Raw genomic sequence first — 18,762 nt, 5'->3', positions numbered from 1 at the left:
AAGACATATCCCATTAAGCTGGCAGTCTGTCCACTGTTTTAACTTTCTGAAATTGATGCCTAAATGAATCTTCAAACATATGGAAGATGAGTAAACAAAGCACGGTGCCGTTTGTCTTAGCTCCATGCTCATTAAATCACTCTTCCCCTAACAGCTCAGTTCTTCATGCAGACAGAATGCACCTAATTTTCCGCCACAGTGTTGCCATAGCAACTGGCCCACATTAATTTATCCAAGGTGAGCGGCCTTGTTGCGCCGGACTGTGTTTTGTATGAGCCTTTTCGCAGATGTGAGGCACATGAAAGACTAAGCACTCTGCAAAGTCAATGGGGGGGAAAAAAAAAAGAAGAAAGAAAAAAAAAGTTGTCTCACCCATGAACTCAATCCCAAGTTCGTCCGCTGCTCCAACGGAGGTCAAACCGTAAACAGGGTGAACAGAGATATGGAGAGAGAAAGAGAGACAGACAGAGAGAGAGAACAAAAAAACTGTTACTACAAGTTTGAATCAACTGTATTCAATTAAACCATTCCTTCCCCGGAAATTATTTCCAGGAACCTCCACAGCAATAGTCTGGTTAGCCGTAATCTGTTAGCCATGGTCTGCTGCATTTCCACTAAGGTCTGTGGACAGGGTAGCAATGGCCAATTAAGAGTAGTGACGTATGCCGTTTCTCGACAGCGCTGCACTGCTGTAGTCTTGCTGCCTCTGAGTTTCTTATAGGGGACCTACCATGCTTCCTTGAACAAGTAAGGAGCTATACAAAACATGTTCATTACCTTTTTTTCACAAAATTATTCTCTGATAATAAAATTCCACTTTGCTCAGTTCAGCCTATCGTGAGCTCTTTTCAGAATGAGCTGTTTTAGGGCTTCTTGTCAATTTAAATCCCAATAAGCTGCTGCTGGCCACACACCCCAACTCAACATTTTACATTCACTTTTCACATGTGAAAATGGCTGCAAACAATTGTACAACAGTACATATTTTACCATGAGCCAGACCCAGAAGCAGAGAAAGTAGAGCCTCCTGCACAACCATCAGGGATGCACCAATCTGAATGGTGACTCAACAACTAAACAGCCATTGAGCAACATGCAGAAAGCTAATGAGCTGGAGCTGGGGCTGGGGCTGGGGCTCAGCTGGGGTTGCTAAGTAACAGGGCAGACCTAATAACCAGGAGTGTTTTGAAATGGCTCGTTTTCCAGAAACCAGAAAACAGCAACATGTTGCCAGAAAATGGCCAGGTGGTTTTATGAAGTGCTTGAACTCTTCATAGAAGCAGTAAAGGTTCAAAAGAAAGTATTAATAATGCAAAAAGTGGATTTTACATAATAATAAGTCATAATACATAATATAATATTACATAATAAGTCAAATAAAAAGTACAAAGTCAACTACAGCACAGTCTGCTATAACCTGACCATTTGTTAATGTTGAATTGTGAAGTCAGAATGCTTGTTATCATTTGCAAATGCAGCATTTTGACTTTAATTCATGCAGCTGTAACCAGCTAAGGACACGGCACCTGCAATGGTAAAAAATAAAATAAAATAAAATAATGGAACAACAAAACAGTGATTTCAGACCAAGAAAGTGGTTTCAGAGCAGGTTCATTCTAACACTCACACACAATAACAATACAAGCAATCTTTTGAAATGTGGAAGAGATTTTCTATTAAACCAAGGATCAACAAGATGTTGTATTTTTCTCCATTGTAGTGCAGTGGAGCCAAAATGCCATTTTCATGGAGTAATACAAGAACGCAGGGTCATTGTCAACTCACTGAACCTTCAACACTCTATTTAGTCCGTGAAAGGATAACTATTTTCTTCTATGAAATCATTACATGCCATGGTAAACATACTGCATTGACAGTTTTGGGAATTAACACCATTGCCATTTCAATGAGCAACACATTTCCCAGACACTGACATTGTTCCTCAGAACAAACATGCTGGGAAAAAAATCCAACAGCAATGGTTTGAAAGTCTGAAATCTTTTTTTTAATGAAAGCTTTGACCCTGTGCTGCAGTAGACGTTGCTGAATGTGGTGATTAAAAGTTAATGTTGCTTTAAAATGTAACCACAGTAAAACAAGCTGAGGTTATTGGTGAGAGGCCAGATTTGACTGTTGTGTTTGCAAACAAAATGCTGAATCTCATATTTTAGGAGTACCCATACCTTCTACCACCTAATTCAGGTCAGGATTACAATATTCAATGACAACGCACAAACCTTATTATCTATATGTAAATGTATTATGGTTTTTGTGTGTTTGCTCTTGTGGAACAATGTATTTTCTTTCTTTTTTTATGCAATCTGATTCTTGACAGAATAATGGCGCTAAACAAATTATTACATTACTAAGCTGTGATGAATTGTGATGGTATCACATTCTACATATATTTTTTTATCCTTAATAATGATAAATAATTGTCAGGTCATACACAGCAGATATCAGAATGGCCAATAATAGCAAAAACTAAATGCTAACAGAGAAAACATTTACATTTGTATCCTTCGTATTTTTAAGCATGAACAAATCTTTCCCCTTGTCCCTCCCTCGACTCCACAGAGACAACTGTGGTGTCAACAACTGAGATACCCCAAGCAGGAAAACTTAGGATGAACTGACTCTGATACCTAAGAAAGGTTTTTGCAGCCAAAATGCTAAAACCTCGCTGCTCAGAATTTGTCTTATAGGTACAGGCGTGTGTTGCAAACCCACCATAAACTTCTTTTGACAACTTTCTCCCAAATGACTTTTTCTTTCGCACTTTGTAATGAGCCAGCAAGCCCCCAAAATATGCTTAAAATGCTTCAGCATGATCCTCTGAATTCCCCAGCCTGCAGTAGCCTTAAATGAAGACAGAAACCAGCAGAGATAACGGTGAGGGTGTGGGGGAGAAGATTAGGCCAGGGATCATGAAAATAAAAGTTAAAAATGACACATCATGCAGCTTTATGCCACTGATGCCTCTTTGCACAGGCCTTTTATATTGATTTGAGCCTGAGGCATTGCAGTAATTGTTCTCTTCACAAGCTGGCTGCTTCAGGATGGATCGCACTAAATTACGTTTACATACATGTGCATCCACAAGGCATGTTAATGTTCTCGCCTACTATTCTTTGTCTGCAACAGATACCCTTTACACAAACACCTTTTGTCCCTATTCCCTCTGTCTCACTCTGTCAGACACACACAGTCTTTCTTTATGCAGCTAAGTCCTGTCCCACAATCCCAGTGCTGGGGAAACAGATAAAAGGGAGCACTCATGTTCTTCCCATCCTGACAGTCCCCCTTTTTTCATGTCACTGTAATGTAATCTTATTTAAATTAAAATGAAGCCCTCACTGGTAATTGCTTTTCCGACAGAGGTGGTCAGAGTTTTAAGTAGAGCGAGGCTTGCCAAGCTTTGACAGATTATGTGCCGCGTATGTTAAAAAGACCGCATATCAGAAAGAAAAATTTGGAAATCTTTTAGAGCTGTGAAATCTGAGCACAAGACAAATGGATATGCCACTGCATTGAAGTGTGGGATTTTTTAAATGGTTCTTTTAAATACAACCGCTCAATTCTGAAACAGAATGACAGAAGCATAGTTATCAAAATTGAATGTGCTCAAAGCACAAGTTTACTTCCAGAAATCATCACTAGGATGCTGTAGAAAAACCATTACTGTTATCATAAAATATGTATTCCTTATCAGTTGCAACAACAAACCCCTATATCTGCTAGAAGGAAGCATTATTCTGTCCAGAATGCATAATTTACAGCTGTAATTGCATTTCTGTATGATATAATAAATGGCCTAATTGTGAGCCAGGCCTTTAGCTGAAGTAGTTATCGGCCAATCTACCAACTTATTGACCGTGGATGAAACAGATAAGCGTTTAATGTATAAATATAAAATTGGAAATTACAAAAAAAACAACCAAATTACTTGTGGAAATGTAGATATCTAAATCTATTAAGAAGTGCTGCATTACTTTAGCTATTGCAGCTCAGAGGTCCTGCTGCATCAGTGCTAACAACAATGATACAAAAGAAAATAAATTCTCCAACAACAATGATATATAGTTGTCTGAACTCTTACAGATACAAAACTGAAAAGTGCGGAAAGCATTTGTATTCAGCTGCCTGGGTCATAACTTTATAAAGCCACCTCTTTGCTGCAGGTCTTTACCAGCTTCGCGATGTTAGAGTCTTGATACTCTGCCCATTCGTCACTGCAAAATTACCGGAGCTCAGTCAGATTGAATGGAGAGTGTTAGTGAGTTTTTAGTTTTAAAGTCTTGCCACAGGTTTGTAGCTTTGTCTTGTCAGACATTTGCCCTCCTGAGATGTAGGTTACCACAGACATCTTGTTTGCTTCTCTAAATAATGCTCTCCCTGTCTATCTGTTTAGGTGGACACAAATGTTTTGGTAGATCTGCGTTTGCGTCACGCTCTTCTCATTTCTGAACAATGGCTTGAACGATAAACCTTCAGAAGTTCAGGGATTACACTTTATCTCTCTATGACCTTTGGCTGGACCTTTCTACTTTGTCCCTTGGTCTTCCTGACACTTTCTGTTCTCTAACAAACCTCTGATGCTTTCACTTAACACCTATAATTATACTGACCGTAAATTAGACACAATAGACTAATTATTAAATAAATGCTTTCCCTTTTGTTTTAGGGGATGTCAAAGAAAAGGGCAACTGAATAAACATGCAGTCAACACTTTTCCTTTCTTATCATTGAAAATGCTTAAAACCATAAACATTTTTCATAGCAGTTCACCGTTTTGCAAAGCTTTATGGCAGTCACATAAAATCCCAACCACTTGACAAAATGTAAAAATAATCTTTTACTGTTGTAATGTACCATCACAGTGAATTACAGGTTGATTCATTCTAAATGTGCTCTAAATTTCTGTATATTGATTCACTGTGTTTAAAAATCCCATTAAGGGAAGGAATTATTCATCCCAAAATCACTACTGCCACACATTTTGCCATAGCTTAATCGCTCTATAAGGTAAATGTAACCCAAACATAACTTTCTGCTTCCATGTGGTGTAAATATGAGTTAGAAGGTCATTCCTCTTATAGCCACTGGCCAGTAGGCTGAACACACACGTCTATTTTGTCACCTCACACAAAGAGGAAGGTAAAAATATCTCCAAAGCTCACTGTTGGACAACTGCAGTAAAGTAAAGAGTGGCATCTTGGGGCCATGTCACCCATTAGACGGTATCTGAGTCGTACAAAAGGGTAAAAGTTAACTGCTTGAGAAAGCACCAGGACTGCACAATCTATAGAGAATGTGCAAGGAGGGACGCCCAAAGTTCCCTCTCTCTTTATGCTGTTTAAAACAGCAGAGATGTCAAACCTTTTATTTTCTGATATTTTTTTTCTCTCCGCTTTATAAATTAAATACGTTTAAGATATGCCACAAGTGTGTGATTGTTTTCTTGCAATAAAAGACCTATTCATTTTTTCTCAGCTCTACATAATTAGAGATGAACACTAAAAGTCTGACCAAATGCAAGTGAACAGATGAGTAAAGAAAGAAGTTTACAGGAGAAGGTAAATAAAACAGTTTTTCAGTCTTTATAAAACGGTGGTTCCATTTTCCTTCATCAGCTTCGAGGATTATTTTACGATTTCAGAAGGATTTATGACAACCTCCCAGATTCTACTCATGTCTAAAGCAGCTACGAACAATCAAACCTCAACACTGAATTTTTTTTTTCCTCTGAGAAAATAAATGTAGATTTTACGGCATGATAAAAAACATAGCTGCATTTTTTTTTTTTTTACACTATAGTAATCTATTCTTTCTATGTTGCAGGCACTTGGCAAGGCCATAGAGGTGAACACAGTATCATCCTGATGCTGCCTGATCGATATTGTCCATTCACCCTTCCTTTTGCGATCGCCCTAGGCAACAACGGGCACCTCTTTTCTCTAAATCGCCTTCACTCTCGCGGCCTCAGCAGATGATGTCATTACAACGCTGATGCACGTCCCTTCCTCTGGCGCTGCCTTGACTGAGGAAATGCACCAATCATGATACGTGCGGCCTCTGAAATACATGGCAGTGGTAACTCAAATCACCCCGGGGAATCATTTGTGGCATCTCCGGGGAGCCTAGAGCAAGCTTGGAGACTACCTGTGCATCATGTGAAGCGCTTTTGGCTCGATTAGGAAGTAGCAAGCTGCAGGTGGAGAGACAATGAAAGGAGTGAATCAAATTCTTAATCCCCGTCCTCTTTTGGATGAGCAAGCAATTGATAAGTCTGTGTGTGCAGCTGAACTCAATGTCCTTTGTGGATTCTTACTCCAGGCTGAATATCAACAGGAGAAAAATGCTTCAAATTATTATTTTCTTCTCTACTAAGTAAAGCTAAAAACTCCCTGATGTTCTTCCTCTGCAGTCTCAAAGGTGCCCCCTCACCAGTGGCAAACTCCAAACCTACCCAGAGTTAAAAGAGAAATTTGTTCAGGTTGTTTACCAAGCACAAACTAAATTGCCGTCTTCCTGCCCTGCGATTCCTCCAATTAAAGACCCCATACTTCCTCCTTGTGCACAGACTTGTTAGACCCCGGTCCTCTCCTCCAAACTCATTTTCAGCTGAATTCAAAAGCCCTGGAGTCTTGGGAAGGGAGTGTCTTCCTCCTTTTGTCCCTGTGCTTCTGTGATGTGCACAGCAGTTTCTGTTTCTCACCCTTCTGTAAAGATGTGAGAATGACGGAGCGCCATTGGCCGCAAAGCTGGTCCAGACTGCTCTTTTGAGTCTTTTTCCAGTCAATACAAAAGCAGGATAAGGGGCAAGGGAAGATTTGTGTCTGTGAGATGCTCATATATTGATTCAGAGAGAAAAAAATAAAGCTAAATGCCCAAACGGATGCGAGGAGAGAGAATTTTTTTCTCACTTCCCAGTATGATTTGTGTATAATTCCGCCTTTTCAACAAATAAAAAAAGTAAACTTTGCACATATGAAAGCAGACACACACACTGACACAATGAAATTAATTTCACTGGGGCCTCTTCCACTTGTATGTGTATATCATTACATGATTTGGCTTTAGAAAGCCGGATTATCCCCCCAAACCCTCCATAATCTGGGTAAATTTTAGATCAGTCTCTATCAACATAGATCCAAATAGGCCTCATTGCTCTTTAAAATCTTTGCTGTTTATCTTTTGGATTTTTGGTGAAAGCTGCTGTGCATAAATATGGACATTATTTTGTTTTGAGAAAACCATACACTCTAGTAAACAGCTCAGTTGGAATGAATTTACTGTAAAGCCTGCCATTCTGGGAAGATTTTAGGTTTAGGAAATAACAGGCAAATTATAATATATTTTAAGGATGACAATAATTTATGCATTGCTCTTCCATACCTGGACATGTTCTTATCTTACAACAGAAGATTGACACCAAAAATAATCAAAGGTGCAATTAATGAGCATAAAAAAAGAATAGAAAATGGCAGATTGATAAACCAAATTAAATGATAATTTTGCCATCCACAGCAAATGAATTGGTGTTTGTAACCAGAGCCCAGTTCTTTGGGTTATCCCCTCGGTTTCTTGGAATATGAAGGTGCAACAATAACTACCTGATACTGTATAAATTATTTGCTCGCCGAACTGAATTATTGAATTCAGGTGTTTTAATAGTTTTCATTCCCAAAGGTCTATAGCATGCAGACTGCTCCAACAAGTATTTTATGGAAGAATGGGTCGGTTTCCAGGATGCTACTGGCAAATCCGTACTCCACCGTCAGCTGTTACTGGCAAGAGGAAGCGATTGAGAACAACAGTAACTCAGCCACAAAGTGGTAGAGGTAAAAATCAGAGTCAATAGCTGCAGACCTCCAAATTTCATGTGACCTTCACATTAGCTCAAGAGCAGTGCACAGAGAGGGTATGTAATGGGTTTCCTGGGCAGCTGGAGTCGAGCCTTACATTAACAAGTGCAATGCAGTGCATGGGATGCAGAGGTGTAAAGAACACCACCTCTACACTGTAAGGCAGATGTGTTCTCTGGAGGGATGAATCATGTCTCTTTCTCTTTCTCTCACAACCCAATGAAGGAGTCTTGGTTTTAGTGCAGAGAGGACTATGGAGCGGGGCTCTTTCTGATGGATTAACCCCAGGAGAAAAGGATCTAAAGCTTCAGAATAGGAAAATAATTGTCAAAAACAGCTTGTTGTTGCCCCCTTCATGTTCCAACATGACTGTGTACAAGTGTACAAAGCAAAACCCATAAAGAACAAAGATGAACAAGTTTGGTTCAAACATCCAGACTAAAACAACAATTTGGAAACTATTGGGATTCGTGAGTTAGGGAATGCAACAAGCCACAATTTACTGAAATGAGTGAGTACATGAGACCCCCTGTGAAAGGTTCAAACATTAATATGCACCAGGAAGCACAGTGGAAACCATCCAGACTGTAACCAGGGAAGATGTCTTATATCTACTTTTGGGCGTCCAGCCAATCAACGGCATTATTTTCGATATAGCAAGACAGCGAATGAACAGACAAACAATCCCAATATCCAAACATACTTCCTTTAAACCACAAATACCAAATAACCAAAAGCTGTTTAGCAATATGGGCATGTGTTTGAAGGCATCATTATTCTCTTTGTTTATTTAGACTTTAAAATGTTTAGTCACTTTTTGTTTTTCAATCTACAACAAGACATTTGCACGGAAATGACTGAATAGTTTCACTATTCACAACATGCCACGTGATAAATCACAGCAATTAAAGCACAAAAACACAACACAACATAATGTGTTCAGAAATTTCTGTGCCTGTTAGCAGATAACAGGTTGCTAAAAAATAATTTAGGACTTCAGTGTGTATAAAAGCGACAATTTGCCTCGCTGACCACACCTCCTAAATGTGGTTGATGGCCTCCTAATAGCTGTTCCCATTGTTTTATGGGGCCACTGGATGAAAAGGTGGGTAATTACTGAATCAAACTAATCCAGCTGCAGCACACCACTAATAGAGTATCTGCTGCTATGGTGCGGATGCAGCTTTGTAACTCCTGGTTACTGCTGTTGTGTGGGAGAGTCGGTTTCTGTTATCTTGTATTTCCCACATGTAGATTAAATTTCAAACGATATGCAAAAGTGTTTATATTCCAAGCACTTTTTTTTTACAGACTTTTGTGTTTTTTATTAAGATTTTAGCAAAAGAGAAAGCAGCACATAATTATGCATCCAAATAAATGGTGCCCATATGTGTCTGCGTTTGTCCACAAGAGCAACTGAGCTTTAGTTTTTGCTAAAAGAACATAAAAGCTCCCTGAGCCCGTTAAACAGGAGAACTGACATACTCCTATAGAAGACAAAATGAGTCCCAGAGTGAAAATTGTGTGTCATGTGAGGGTATAAACATGCTTCGAGGCAATAGCTTGTGACCCCATTAATGGACTCTCAAAGGGCTTAGTGGAAGCAGAAAGCCATAGCACTCAAGTTTTCTCTCTGACTCTGTGAGTAAAGGAGCCAAGTCACTCCCTGAAACAGTGTGAGTTTGTGAAGTTCACGGCCCAGTGGGAGCGGCACAGGGCACCAAGATTTCTCCTCTGTACATCTGACATCTGCTGTATTTCTCAACTACACCGCAGAGCTTTCACTAGAATATGGAGACTCTATGTGATGCCCAAGAACCATGGCTGTCAAACTGTGGGACAAGAACCACTGCTGGTATGTAGGTGTATATTATTTGTAAAAACGAATGAATCAACTAATCAGATCTAATAAGTAAATTCAGAAGTAAATGAATCAAAATAGAATAACAAATTATTTGTGTTTTCCAAGCTGAAAAACAAGTGACTAGGTGGCTGATTTGATCAGAAGTAAATTCATTTACTAATACAAATTTATTCTCAAAGACCGAATCATCATGTACACAAAGAAGGGTTTTGTCCTACTTTGTACTATAGCACTGTTTTCTACCAACTGTGACTATCGCAGCATTCTACAAACACGGTGGCCAAATTAGATTTTGTGACAGGGAGTTGGCGTGTCTGACTTTCCCACTCTGATTTCTAACTTCTAAGAACCTCTCTGTCACTGCTTCTAGCCTCAGAGTTTGAAATTTCAACATCTGTGGGAAAATTGCATCTTTCAATCTATCGAGCAGTGCCACTTGATCAAAGTATTTTCTGTCTTTGTTTTTCTTACATCGCAAACATTGAGAGTATAACTCCTGCTGCGACAATGTTTCAAAAATGTCAGTCAGGATGGTGTTTCTTAGTGAGGTGGTACTTGTTCTAAAATCCTAAAGAGATTTCGCTCTGGGAAACTGACAATTAGCTGTTTTAAAGAAAAAGAAAAGTCTGAATTAAATATAAGAGTTTAAAATCTGTACGTTTTCACCCTGTGCATATTTGACATTTTATTAATTTTTGGTTACAAATTGAGTTGAGGTCACAATATTCTTAAGGCATGACATTCTTCTGCATCTGTTTTCTTGCGGTACAGTGCCATAACAAAGTAGTCTTAATACTTTTTAAATGTTGATTTATTTTATTAGGGGTAAAAGCTATCCAAAGCAACCTGCCTCTGAAAAGTAATCACCCCATAAACTTAATATCTGTTTGTGCCACACTTGGCAGCAATGACTCCCATCAACCACCATAACTTGCAATGAGTCTTTTATATTCCTGTGGAGGAGTTTTGATCCATTCTCCTACCCGTAACGGATGGCAGTTTTGTACACATGACTAACCTTAATCTGAGGGTTTAGGAGTGGACTTGCAGATTTTGCTTTAACTCTCCTAAATTTCTGCCCAGTTTGCTTTCTGCTGCCGAGTCATGAGCGCTTACCTTTACCGAGAACTGCGATGTCTGCAGTGCTTCAGATGTTCTGGATGGACCTCTGAGTGATTTTACTACGTCAGTTGCTCCTGACGTTTTGCTCACACCGTTTGCTGAATGGGATCCCAATGCATTTAAAATTGCTTAGTTGTCCTTTTCAGAGGGATATGTCAATGATTTTGTTTCTCATCTGTTCTTGAGTTTGTCTAGCTCAGAGCATGAGATCCTTTTTTACAAAGGGCCATCAATCTTTGTAAAATATTAATTTGAAACAGTTAGATATGTCCAAAAATATATTTTTTATGGTACTGCATATCACCATAGAAAAAAAAAACTGAATAAAAAAGAAACATAAGAGAGAGCTTACTTGGATCAGACAAGATGGCGTCAGATTTGGGTACAAACTGGTCGCAGCGTAGTCCATGGTAGCCCTCCTTACATCTACGAGACAAAAAGGAGGCAAGAAAAGAGTCACACAGTGTGATTTAACATCCGAATTGAGACAATTCAACCAAAAAGCACCAAAGCTCAGCAGGGAAACATCATCTTAGGAGACTTTGAGATGAGGCAAGTTTAGAAGAGGGAAACCTAGACAGATGAAGGGATGAGCGGTACAAAGCAGATGGCTTGCTGTGAGCGGGGATGGCAGAGGGGGAAAGACACAGAGACGGTGTTGAATAAGGGCGGGATGGGGAGAAAGAGAGAAAGGGGGAAGGAGCTGGGCAGGACCGGGGAGCGTCTGCAGCCTCACTGATAGCACATGACAGACAGGAATGCCAGGTCCCGGTGGAAGAAAACAGGCTGAAGAGTTCTTGGCATGATACGGGCGCCATAAGATCTGGAGCTGAAGGAAAGCTGCCATGTCTGGAGCACTTAAATAAACACAGTCCAATCTCCTTCCAAATATTTTCCTTCATCACTAAGTAAATATGCAAGCACTGCTGATGCCTACAGATCTCCCTGCAACTATCACAGATACTCAGTCGTGAAATATGTCATTCTGTTATAGGCTGCTTATTATAGAGAATTGGATGTTTTACCTCCAATGCTGAATCCGAATCTTAAAACACTTATGAGAAAATCGTCGCTTAAAGCTACTTTCTTTAGATAATGTTTGATATAATCATCCTGAATACTTCATGTCTTAAAGAGATTGAGGCGTTTTTATGTTGCCTTACGCAGTGGACGTAATGCAAGCAAATCCTGTTTCAAAGCTTAGCAGAAGCAATTAAGGGATTTCTTTCTGAGTGTCCATTTTAACAAATTCTTGCACACAAGTGAGCCATTTATGAGTAGTGCATATATGTTTTGTCAGTCCCATCAGCTTACTTTACACATGTGTCAATCGATACCTGTCTGTAATCTTCCACTCGTGGAAAACTCACGACCAGGGTGACGCACCACAAAAGCGACGAGCAAAGAACGAGTTTAACTGAGAGAGAAAGTGAGCAGAAAATAACAGCAGAAACAGCAGAAGTCATCGGTTCTGCATGAAAACTGCAGTGAGATGATCGTGACTCTTTGTTTGTACATCTCAGACTGCTATTTAAGCTGTATTTGTTCAGTGCCTCAACTCAACATTTGCAGTTTCTTTTGTCATATTATTTTTTGGTCATGCAGAACTATATAGCTGATAAGGAGCATCTACATGCTTTACTGTGACTTTACTCGGGTCTCACGTAACACAGTGTCGCCACTTTGTAGTATGATGTGTGGTGTTACATGGTAATGATCAAAATTGTCACGTTATATTAAAAAAACATGCAACGAAAAAATATTATTACATTATATTAGAGTGAGTCAATAAGAAATTTCATTCAAAAATAATTTTAAAAAAAGTCTTAAGTTTTACTGACATGGTCATCTGTCGCGGCCTTCTTGTTTCCAAAAAACAATATTCCAACAAAGGCCGTGGGTGTTAACAGGTAGTTTTTGATTTGAACGCACTTCCGACTTAATTTGTTTGAAAAGCTATATTCTTTATTTCTTGTAAAAAAAATAGTGACAAAATAATTACCAAAAATGTCCTACAAATTAGTCAAAAAATGAAAGTAAACTTAATATGACGTTTCAAGTACAAAAAAAGTGAAAAGTGAAAGTGGTCAAAAAATCATTTACAAAAAACCTCCCATCCACACACCAAACAATCGCTTCACTCAGCACCCGGTGTGTTTTAATTACTCAAATTAATGGGAGGGTCTAACCAATTACCAACATAATCAATTCAAATATACAAATTAACTACAGATTGTGGATCTAAACTTAACTTAAATAAATTCTAAACTCCCCAAAATAGAAAACTAAATTAGTAGAAATTACAAGTTGCAAACATTACATAAATGGCCACCACAGTCATCTAATATGCTTCTACTGGTTATTTCATTGTTCACTGTCACATTTGATTTTGTGCAGGATCATCTTTGTTAAGCCAGTTGAATATCTCACTTCCTTTTAAGAAACACAGGTAGTTCTTTGATGTTCTGGGAACTAAACTAGTGCCACTTATCACTCTACAGTTGACAAACTTTCAGTGGCTTTAAACCTAAAACAATAACTGCAATTTACAAAAAAAAAAAAAAAAAGAAAAAAGAAAAGAAGAAACTGAAATACATTAAAAAGCTGAATCTTTTGTAGCTCAGTGTCTTGTGAATGGTTTATTTTAAGTTTGATTGGCATCTCCAGCTAAAAGCAGTCGGCCTTCAAAGGGGATCAAGTGTTTGAATGATTTGACAGATTTCCCTTTTAAATTTATATGCAAGAAAGAAAAAGTTGAATATTTGAAAAGTATAAAGTTAGAAAGTCATTGAACACAGAGTCTCCATAAGCAAATATCACATCTAATTAACCAGCTAATATTGCCTTGCAAAACTGTATTCTGTATTCCCAGTGTAAGTGTATGAAGAGCAGAGTTGCAAAAAAATAATAAAAAAATAAGAAAATTCTGGACAATAACTGTTCACTTAAAAACCCATTATTATTTGATATTTGATTCATATTTCTAGACTTTATATAAAAAATCAAATTAACAAGTAAATGTTGGATATAAAAATTAGATGTGTAATTAACTCTTGTGTTCCAATAACACTGTCATGAAAATATTCAAGAAGCATAAGCCACTTTTAACTTGTACAATAAACTATGCAAACTAAAGAGCTCATTAGCATTTTTTAAGAAGGATAAAAGATTTGCAGCTCTAGTAAAATACTTAAAATGGTTTGATTGTTCAAAGTATATCTGATAATTCGAGCACAAATATGGAACCACCTGAAGAGGAGACAAATGAAAAGGTAAATGCACTGAATTTAGCACCTGTCTAGTCACAATGACCTCTCAAAGCAACACTCGCAGAAAGCTGTGCTTATTTAAATAAACATCTCAGTGATATCAGCTTTTCTAATATTACATTCTTGAATACGGATGATCCAACTAGCACTGTTTTAAATATGACAACATGTAAGAAATTCACCTACAGGATACCACAACATTTTTATGTACTTACACTTGAGATGCAAGTCTGGTTGCAATATTGTCATATCAACGTTTGCTTAACCTTGACATAAGCTTGTCTAACAGGAGCCGCTTGTGAAAAGCAACTAGATGTTCTGTAGAATTACAAGCAGACCGTCTTAACGGAGGAGCTTAAAAAAGAGGCTTGAAGTTCTTGTGCCCTGTGTGCAGGGAAAACCTCCATCTTGGCAGTTTGACAAACACTGAAACAACCTCTTCATATGGCAGTGTAAATCCATAACTGCACTTTCAAATGTCAGGCCCATTACTTTTTAAATTATGCATGAAAAATATTCTAGAATTAACGCCTCAATTTCTTAAACCTCAAACCCTTTGTGTCAGTTCATTTCTGCAGTAATCAGCCGAATACACAAAATCCTTCATAGTTTTATGCTCAGGGAACCAACAGGGGATAAAGACTTGATTCTCTCCTGTCATTGTTTCTCTCATGCTTAATAAGCCTGAAAATTACTAATGCAAAACCGGTGCAGAGTTTCCTGAGCTGTCTTTCAAAAATGTCCCCAATTTTTACCCTCGTGTATTCACGTGTTGCCATTTTGCTGCTTCATAATTTTCTGTTTGTATAATTTTATACTTATATATATATTTTCCATCTATGGAACATTTTATGTCAACCATGAGAATTTTTTTTTTGGTTCCAAAAGTCTTATGTAAGCACATGTGGTTAGAAAACAGAATGGAGTTGAGCTTTAAATAAATACATACTGGCAAATGGTTGATGACAGTAATTTTCTAATAACTGAAACATTCTTTAAAATCATCATCATAAAAAAATATGGGGATCAGATATAGGATTTGATAATTGATAATTTATAACTTTTATAAACAATATGTTTTTTACACAATTGCCAAAACTATGCTATGACGGTACTTAAAAAATAAACGAAACAATCTGTGAAAGAATCAGGTTCTTCTGGCTTCTCACTGCGGTCCAACAGACATCTGCAGACATGATTTGCTCCCACTCAGAAACAACCAGTCACATTCAGGAGGAAGGTCTCAGCACTGTAAATCATGCTTGTGTACACGCTGCTCAATGTGCTAATAATGGCAGAGAAACAACCTAGTGTTACACTGCCATGCTTTCTAGCCTGCATATTAACAAAAGGCTCCTTTACCTCCAGTGAACAGCTGAAAACTACAAGTACTTTCCACCCCATCTAAAGCTGCTTATTATTGCTTATTTTAATAGTTGAAATGGCAGATATAGCTTAATACACATAAATACACACAGTGGGAACCTTAGCATTACTGCAGAAGCTATTTATCTATGATGTATGAAAACATCCACATGTTTTTGTGAATACTGAGCAGCAACGATTCCAAGGTTCACTGGAATGGAGAAGATATCGGAGACTCATGCTTGTGAAAAGACTAGAAGGCTAACACTCTGCATCCAGTTTCCCAATTGTTAAACCCAGTGCTAGAGTAAAAGTGCAAGATCACAAGTTTTGCTCAGAATACTGTCAGTATAGTTCACACACTTAATTAACTCTAAGATGCTTCTGAAAATAAAATAAAAAAATCTAGTTGCAGTTAAACCTCAGGAACAGGTACAGCTTGCAGTGATACCACAGTAACTAATGATTTATTGCTACCATCTCCCTTCGTATGGCAACACAAAGGTCTGAAATAGGGGTATAAATTGGTTGAGAGCAGAACTGACCCAGAGCCTGCTTAACCTTTGCACCTTAGTTTATTGGTCTTGGTAAGAGCAAATTTAGAAATGGAAAGACAGAAAAATGAAGAGAGATGCTGAGATGTTCAGATTGAAAGAGCTACATGTGAAAACAAGAGAATAACGCTAGATAATTTGAACATGCAAGTCTTTTATTTCCATTTTTTGTACTCCAGTACTGTGTTGATTTATCCTGATTAGTTGATAGAAGAGTTATTAATAAAAGCAAAAATAAGTGTTCATAGATTGTGGATTTGACCCATACATACTTTTTTTGCACAGACTTTGTCTTTCACAGAATGTTTGATTTATTATAAAGTAACTCATCTTAAAATAATTTGTTTTTCAGCAAGGACAAAGGTTTGAAACCAATTGAAAATCAACTGTCGTCTTGATTTATTCTAAATACTCCTAAAAGCACAATCATTTTCCGTCCTGAAAAGCTTCAACATGGGTTTTTGTCTGTGATCATTCTGCTTCTCAGAGTGAACACTGAATAACATTTTATTGGAAAAATACGCAGAAAGCCATCTCTTTGGTAATTATGTGAAGAGCATTCGTCTTAAAATGAGCTCTAATCACCATGGAGATGGTAATTGGAGACCCTTAAATCTGATTGAGCATTTTAATGTGACTTGAAAGATGCCACAAGCTGTTTGAAGCACTAGTCCAAATGACAGCAGAGGAATTGGATTAATAATCACATGCTAAACTACTTTGCATGGGATAACATATGGGAGCCTTGGTGGGAGAGATGAGGAATCTCTCATATTCTCCGCAACCACATGTAAACTTTGAGACTCCGTAGGGTTTTATTTAAGAATCAAATCTTTGATTAAGTCACAAGAACTGCTCCTTTATTCTGAGTCAGTATACTCAGAGAAAGAAAAAATAAATAAATAAATCCCACAAACGGTAATGATGTGCCACAAAAAATTCAGGGGAGGCACTTAAGACAGACAGTCAGATTTCAAGGGTAAGCTAGCCCTCCCTCGTTGTTCCTCGGCTCTGCTCTACATCACACCTTGTCTCCCTTGGTGTGAGCACAGATGCCTTGTTAGTATTCTAAATCACAAACCCAAAGGCAGGATGCCTGTCTGGCGATCTGTTTACGTCTGGGGTTGCTTTCTGTTTCTCTACGTCCTGATTCCTCCCCTCCCATCCTGCCCCAACTGACCCGACTTTCCAATACCCCGTTTTTGTGCCACTGTGAAATAAGCTCAGTTGTTGCTCAATGAGATGCTGAGAATGTTTTGTAAAATGAGTTTGCATGAACACAGCGCTGAATGCCTGAATGGGCAATAAACAATACGAGATAAACGACATGCTTTGAGGCGCACGTGTTTGGTTTGTCTCTCTAAAGAGGGTGACGGGAGAGCCAGAGCTCGTATTTATGTGCATGTGTGTTTCTAAAGGGGGTTGTGGAGGGAAAATAGTGAACCCAGATGTCTGTGTGGATTGCGGCACATATATGACAGCTTTTTCTCATGTGCCAGTTTATATCCTGTCGTGCGTTTCCCCTCCTACTGTTCAAGGGCTGTTTGTTACCGCTTCCTGCTTTTAACACATGTTCCAATCACAGAGAAAACACACCTCTGAGTCTGGAGGGTGATGGAGGGGTGGGCAGCTCTGTCTCATGACAAATCACCATCCTGCCAGTTAATTAGTGCGGAGGAAAATGGAGGATAGCTTGACTGCAAGGGGAGGAAAAAGAGGTACAAAGAGGAGATACGGGGAGGCAGGGTGATGGTGTCACCCAAACCTTCATTTACCTTCTAACACACATGCAAATTAGCAGTAAAGTATCCCCATACGCTTTAGCTAGTGAGGCACAGGGAAGCTGCTTTACAGTAGCTCAGTGAAAGGGCTGAGCACTTGACTGACTCAGTGTTTTGCATATATTTCTGGATGTACAAAAGGTGTTAATATTACAAAAAGTATATAATTCTACGTTTGGAATGATGTGGTTTTTTGACAGCTCTGTGTGTCCTTACCCTGACATTAGGTTTAGCCTGAACACACGAGGGTTTTGGAAGCAGCTGTTCTTGGTTTCATTTTTTGTCTCTTATTTTAATTTCTGGAGAAAAAAACAAAAACAAAACAAAACAACAAAAAAACAAACAAACAAACAAAAAAAACACTTACCAGCTTTTCTCAGAGTAACTAGTTTGAATTTTAAACAAAACCAAGCAAAGCCACAAAGCTCTTGGCTGACTCGTCATCAAGTTGGTTTTGTAAAAGACATGGTGAGACAATATAAAAAACGTTGAGCTCTGTAAGAACATTGCAGCTGGCTGACTGTTAGCCGCTAATGATGCTAATGTCAGAACTTCCTGGTTGTATTAAAACCCCTTAACTGTGTTGAGGTCACCAGTTTCCTCACGGACCCATTGGATAACATCCAAGCCTTTCGGGGGCTAAACTAAAGGGCTATTTCTGAAAGAGTCAAGATTGCATCTGATCATTTAACGAATTAAAGTACATAGACTGCCTAAATCTAAAACGCAATGCTTTACATTGAGCAGGAAAGTACACTATTCTTCAACTTCTTACATGCCATTTAAAAATGCAGCTTTTGATTTGTAAAAAAGTTTCTTTTTTATGTTTGTGAGAACAAAAAGTATATATATATATATATATATATATATATATATATATATATATATATATATATATATATTTTTTTTCTGTATATATAACTCCATAATTTTTTTTTT

At 38.2% G+C, this 18,762-nt stretch overlaps 1 protein-coding gene across 1 annotated transcript in view; it reads right to left on the bottom strand.

The window, feature by feature from the left end:
• LOC106949339 (pro-neuregulin-3, membrane-bound isoform-like) overlaps positions 1 to 18,762 on the bottom strand; it is a 261,789-nt gene that overhangs the window by 32,839 nt on the left and 210,188 nt on the right. Inside the window, exons 3-4 of the mRNA XM_015035514.1 lie at positions 11,207 to 11,280; positions 373 to 399 (exon numbers count right to left, since the gene is read on the bottom strand). Of these exons, the coding sequence (XP_014891000.1) occupies positions 373 to 399; positions 11,207 to 11,280 (101 nt within the window). The remainder of the gene's footprint in view (positions 1 to 372; positions 400 to 11,206; positions 11,281 to 18,762) is intronic.

The sequence above is a fragment of the Poecilia latipinna genome, unplaced genomic scaffold, assembly GCF_001443285.1.
Source record: "Poecilia latipinna isolate Pla-1442-1.1 unplaced genomic scaffold, P_latipinna-1.0 Scaffold337, whole genome shotgun sequence".
Classification (NCBI taxonomy): domain Eukaryota; kingdom Metazoa; phylum Chordata; class Actinopteri; order Cyprinodontiformes; family Poeciliidae; genus Poecilia; species Poecilia latipinna.
Note: the sequence above shows the minus strand (reverse complement) of the source record. Positions and strands in the feature narration are given on the sequence as shown.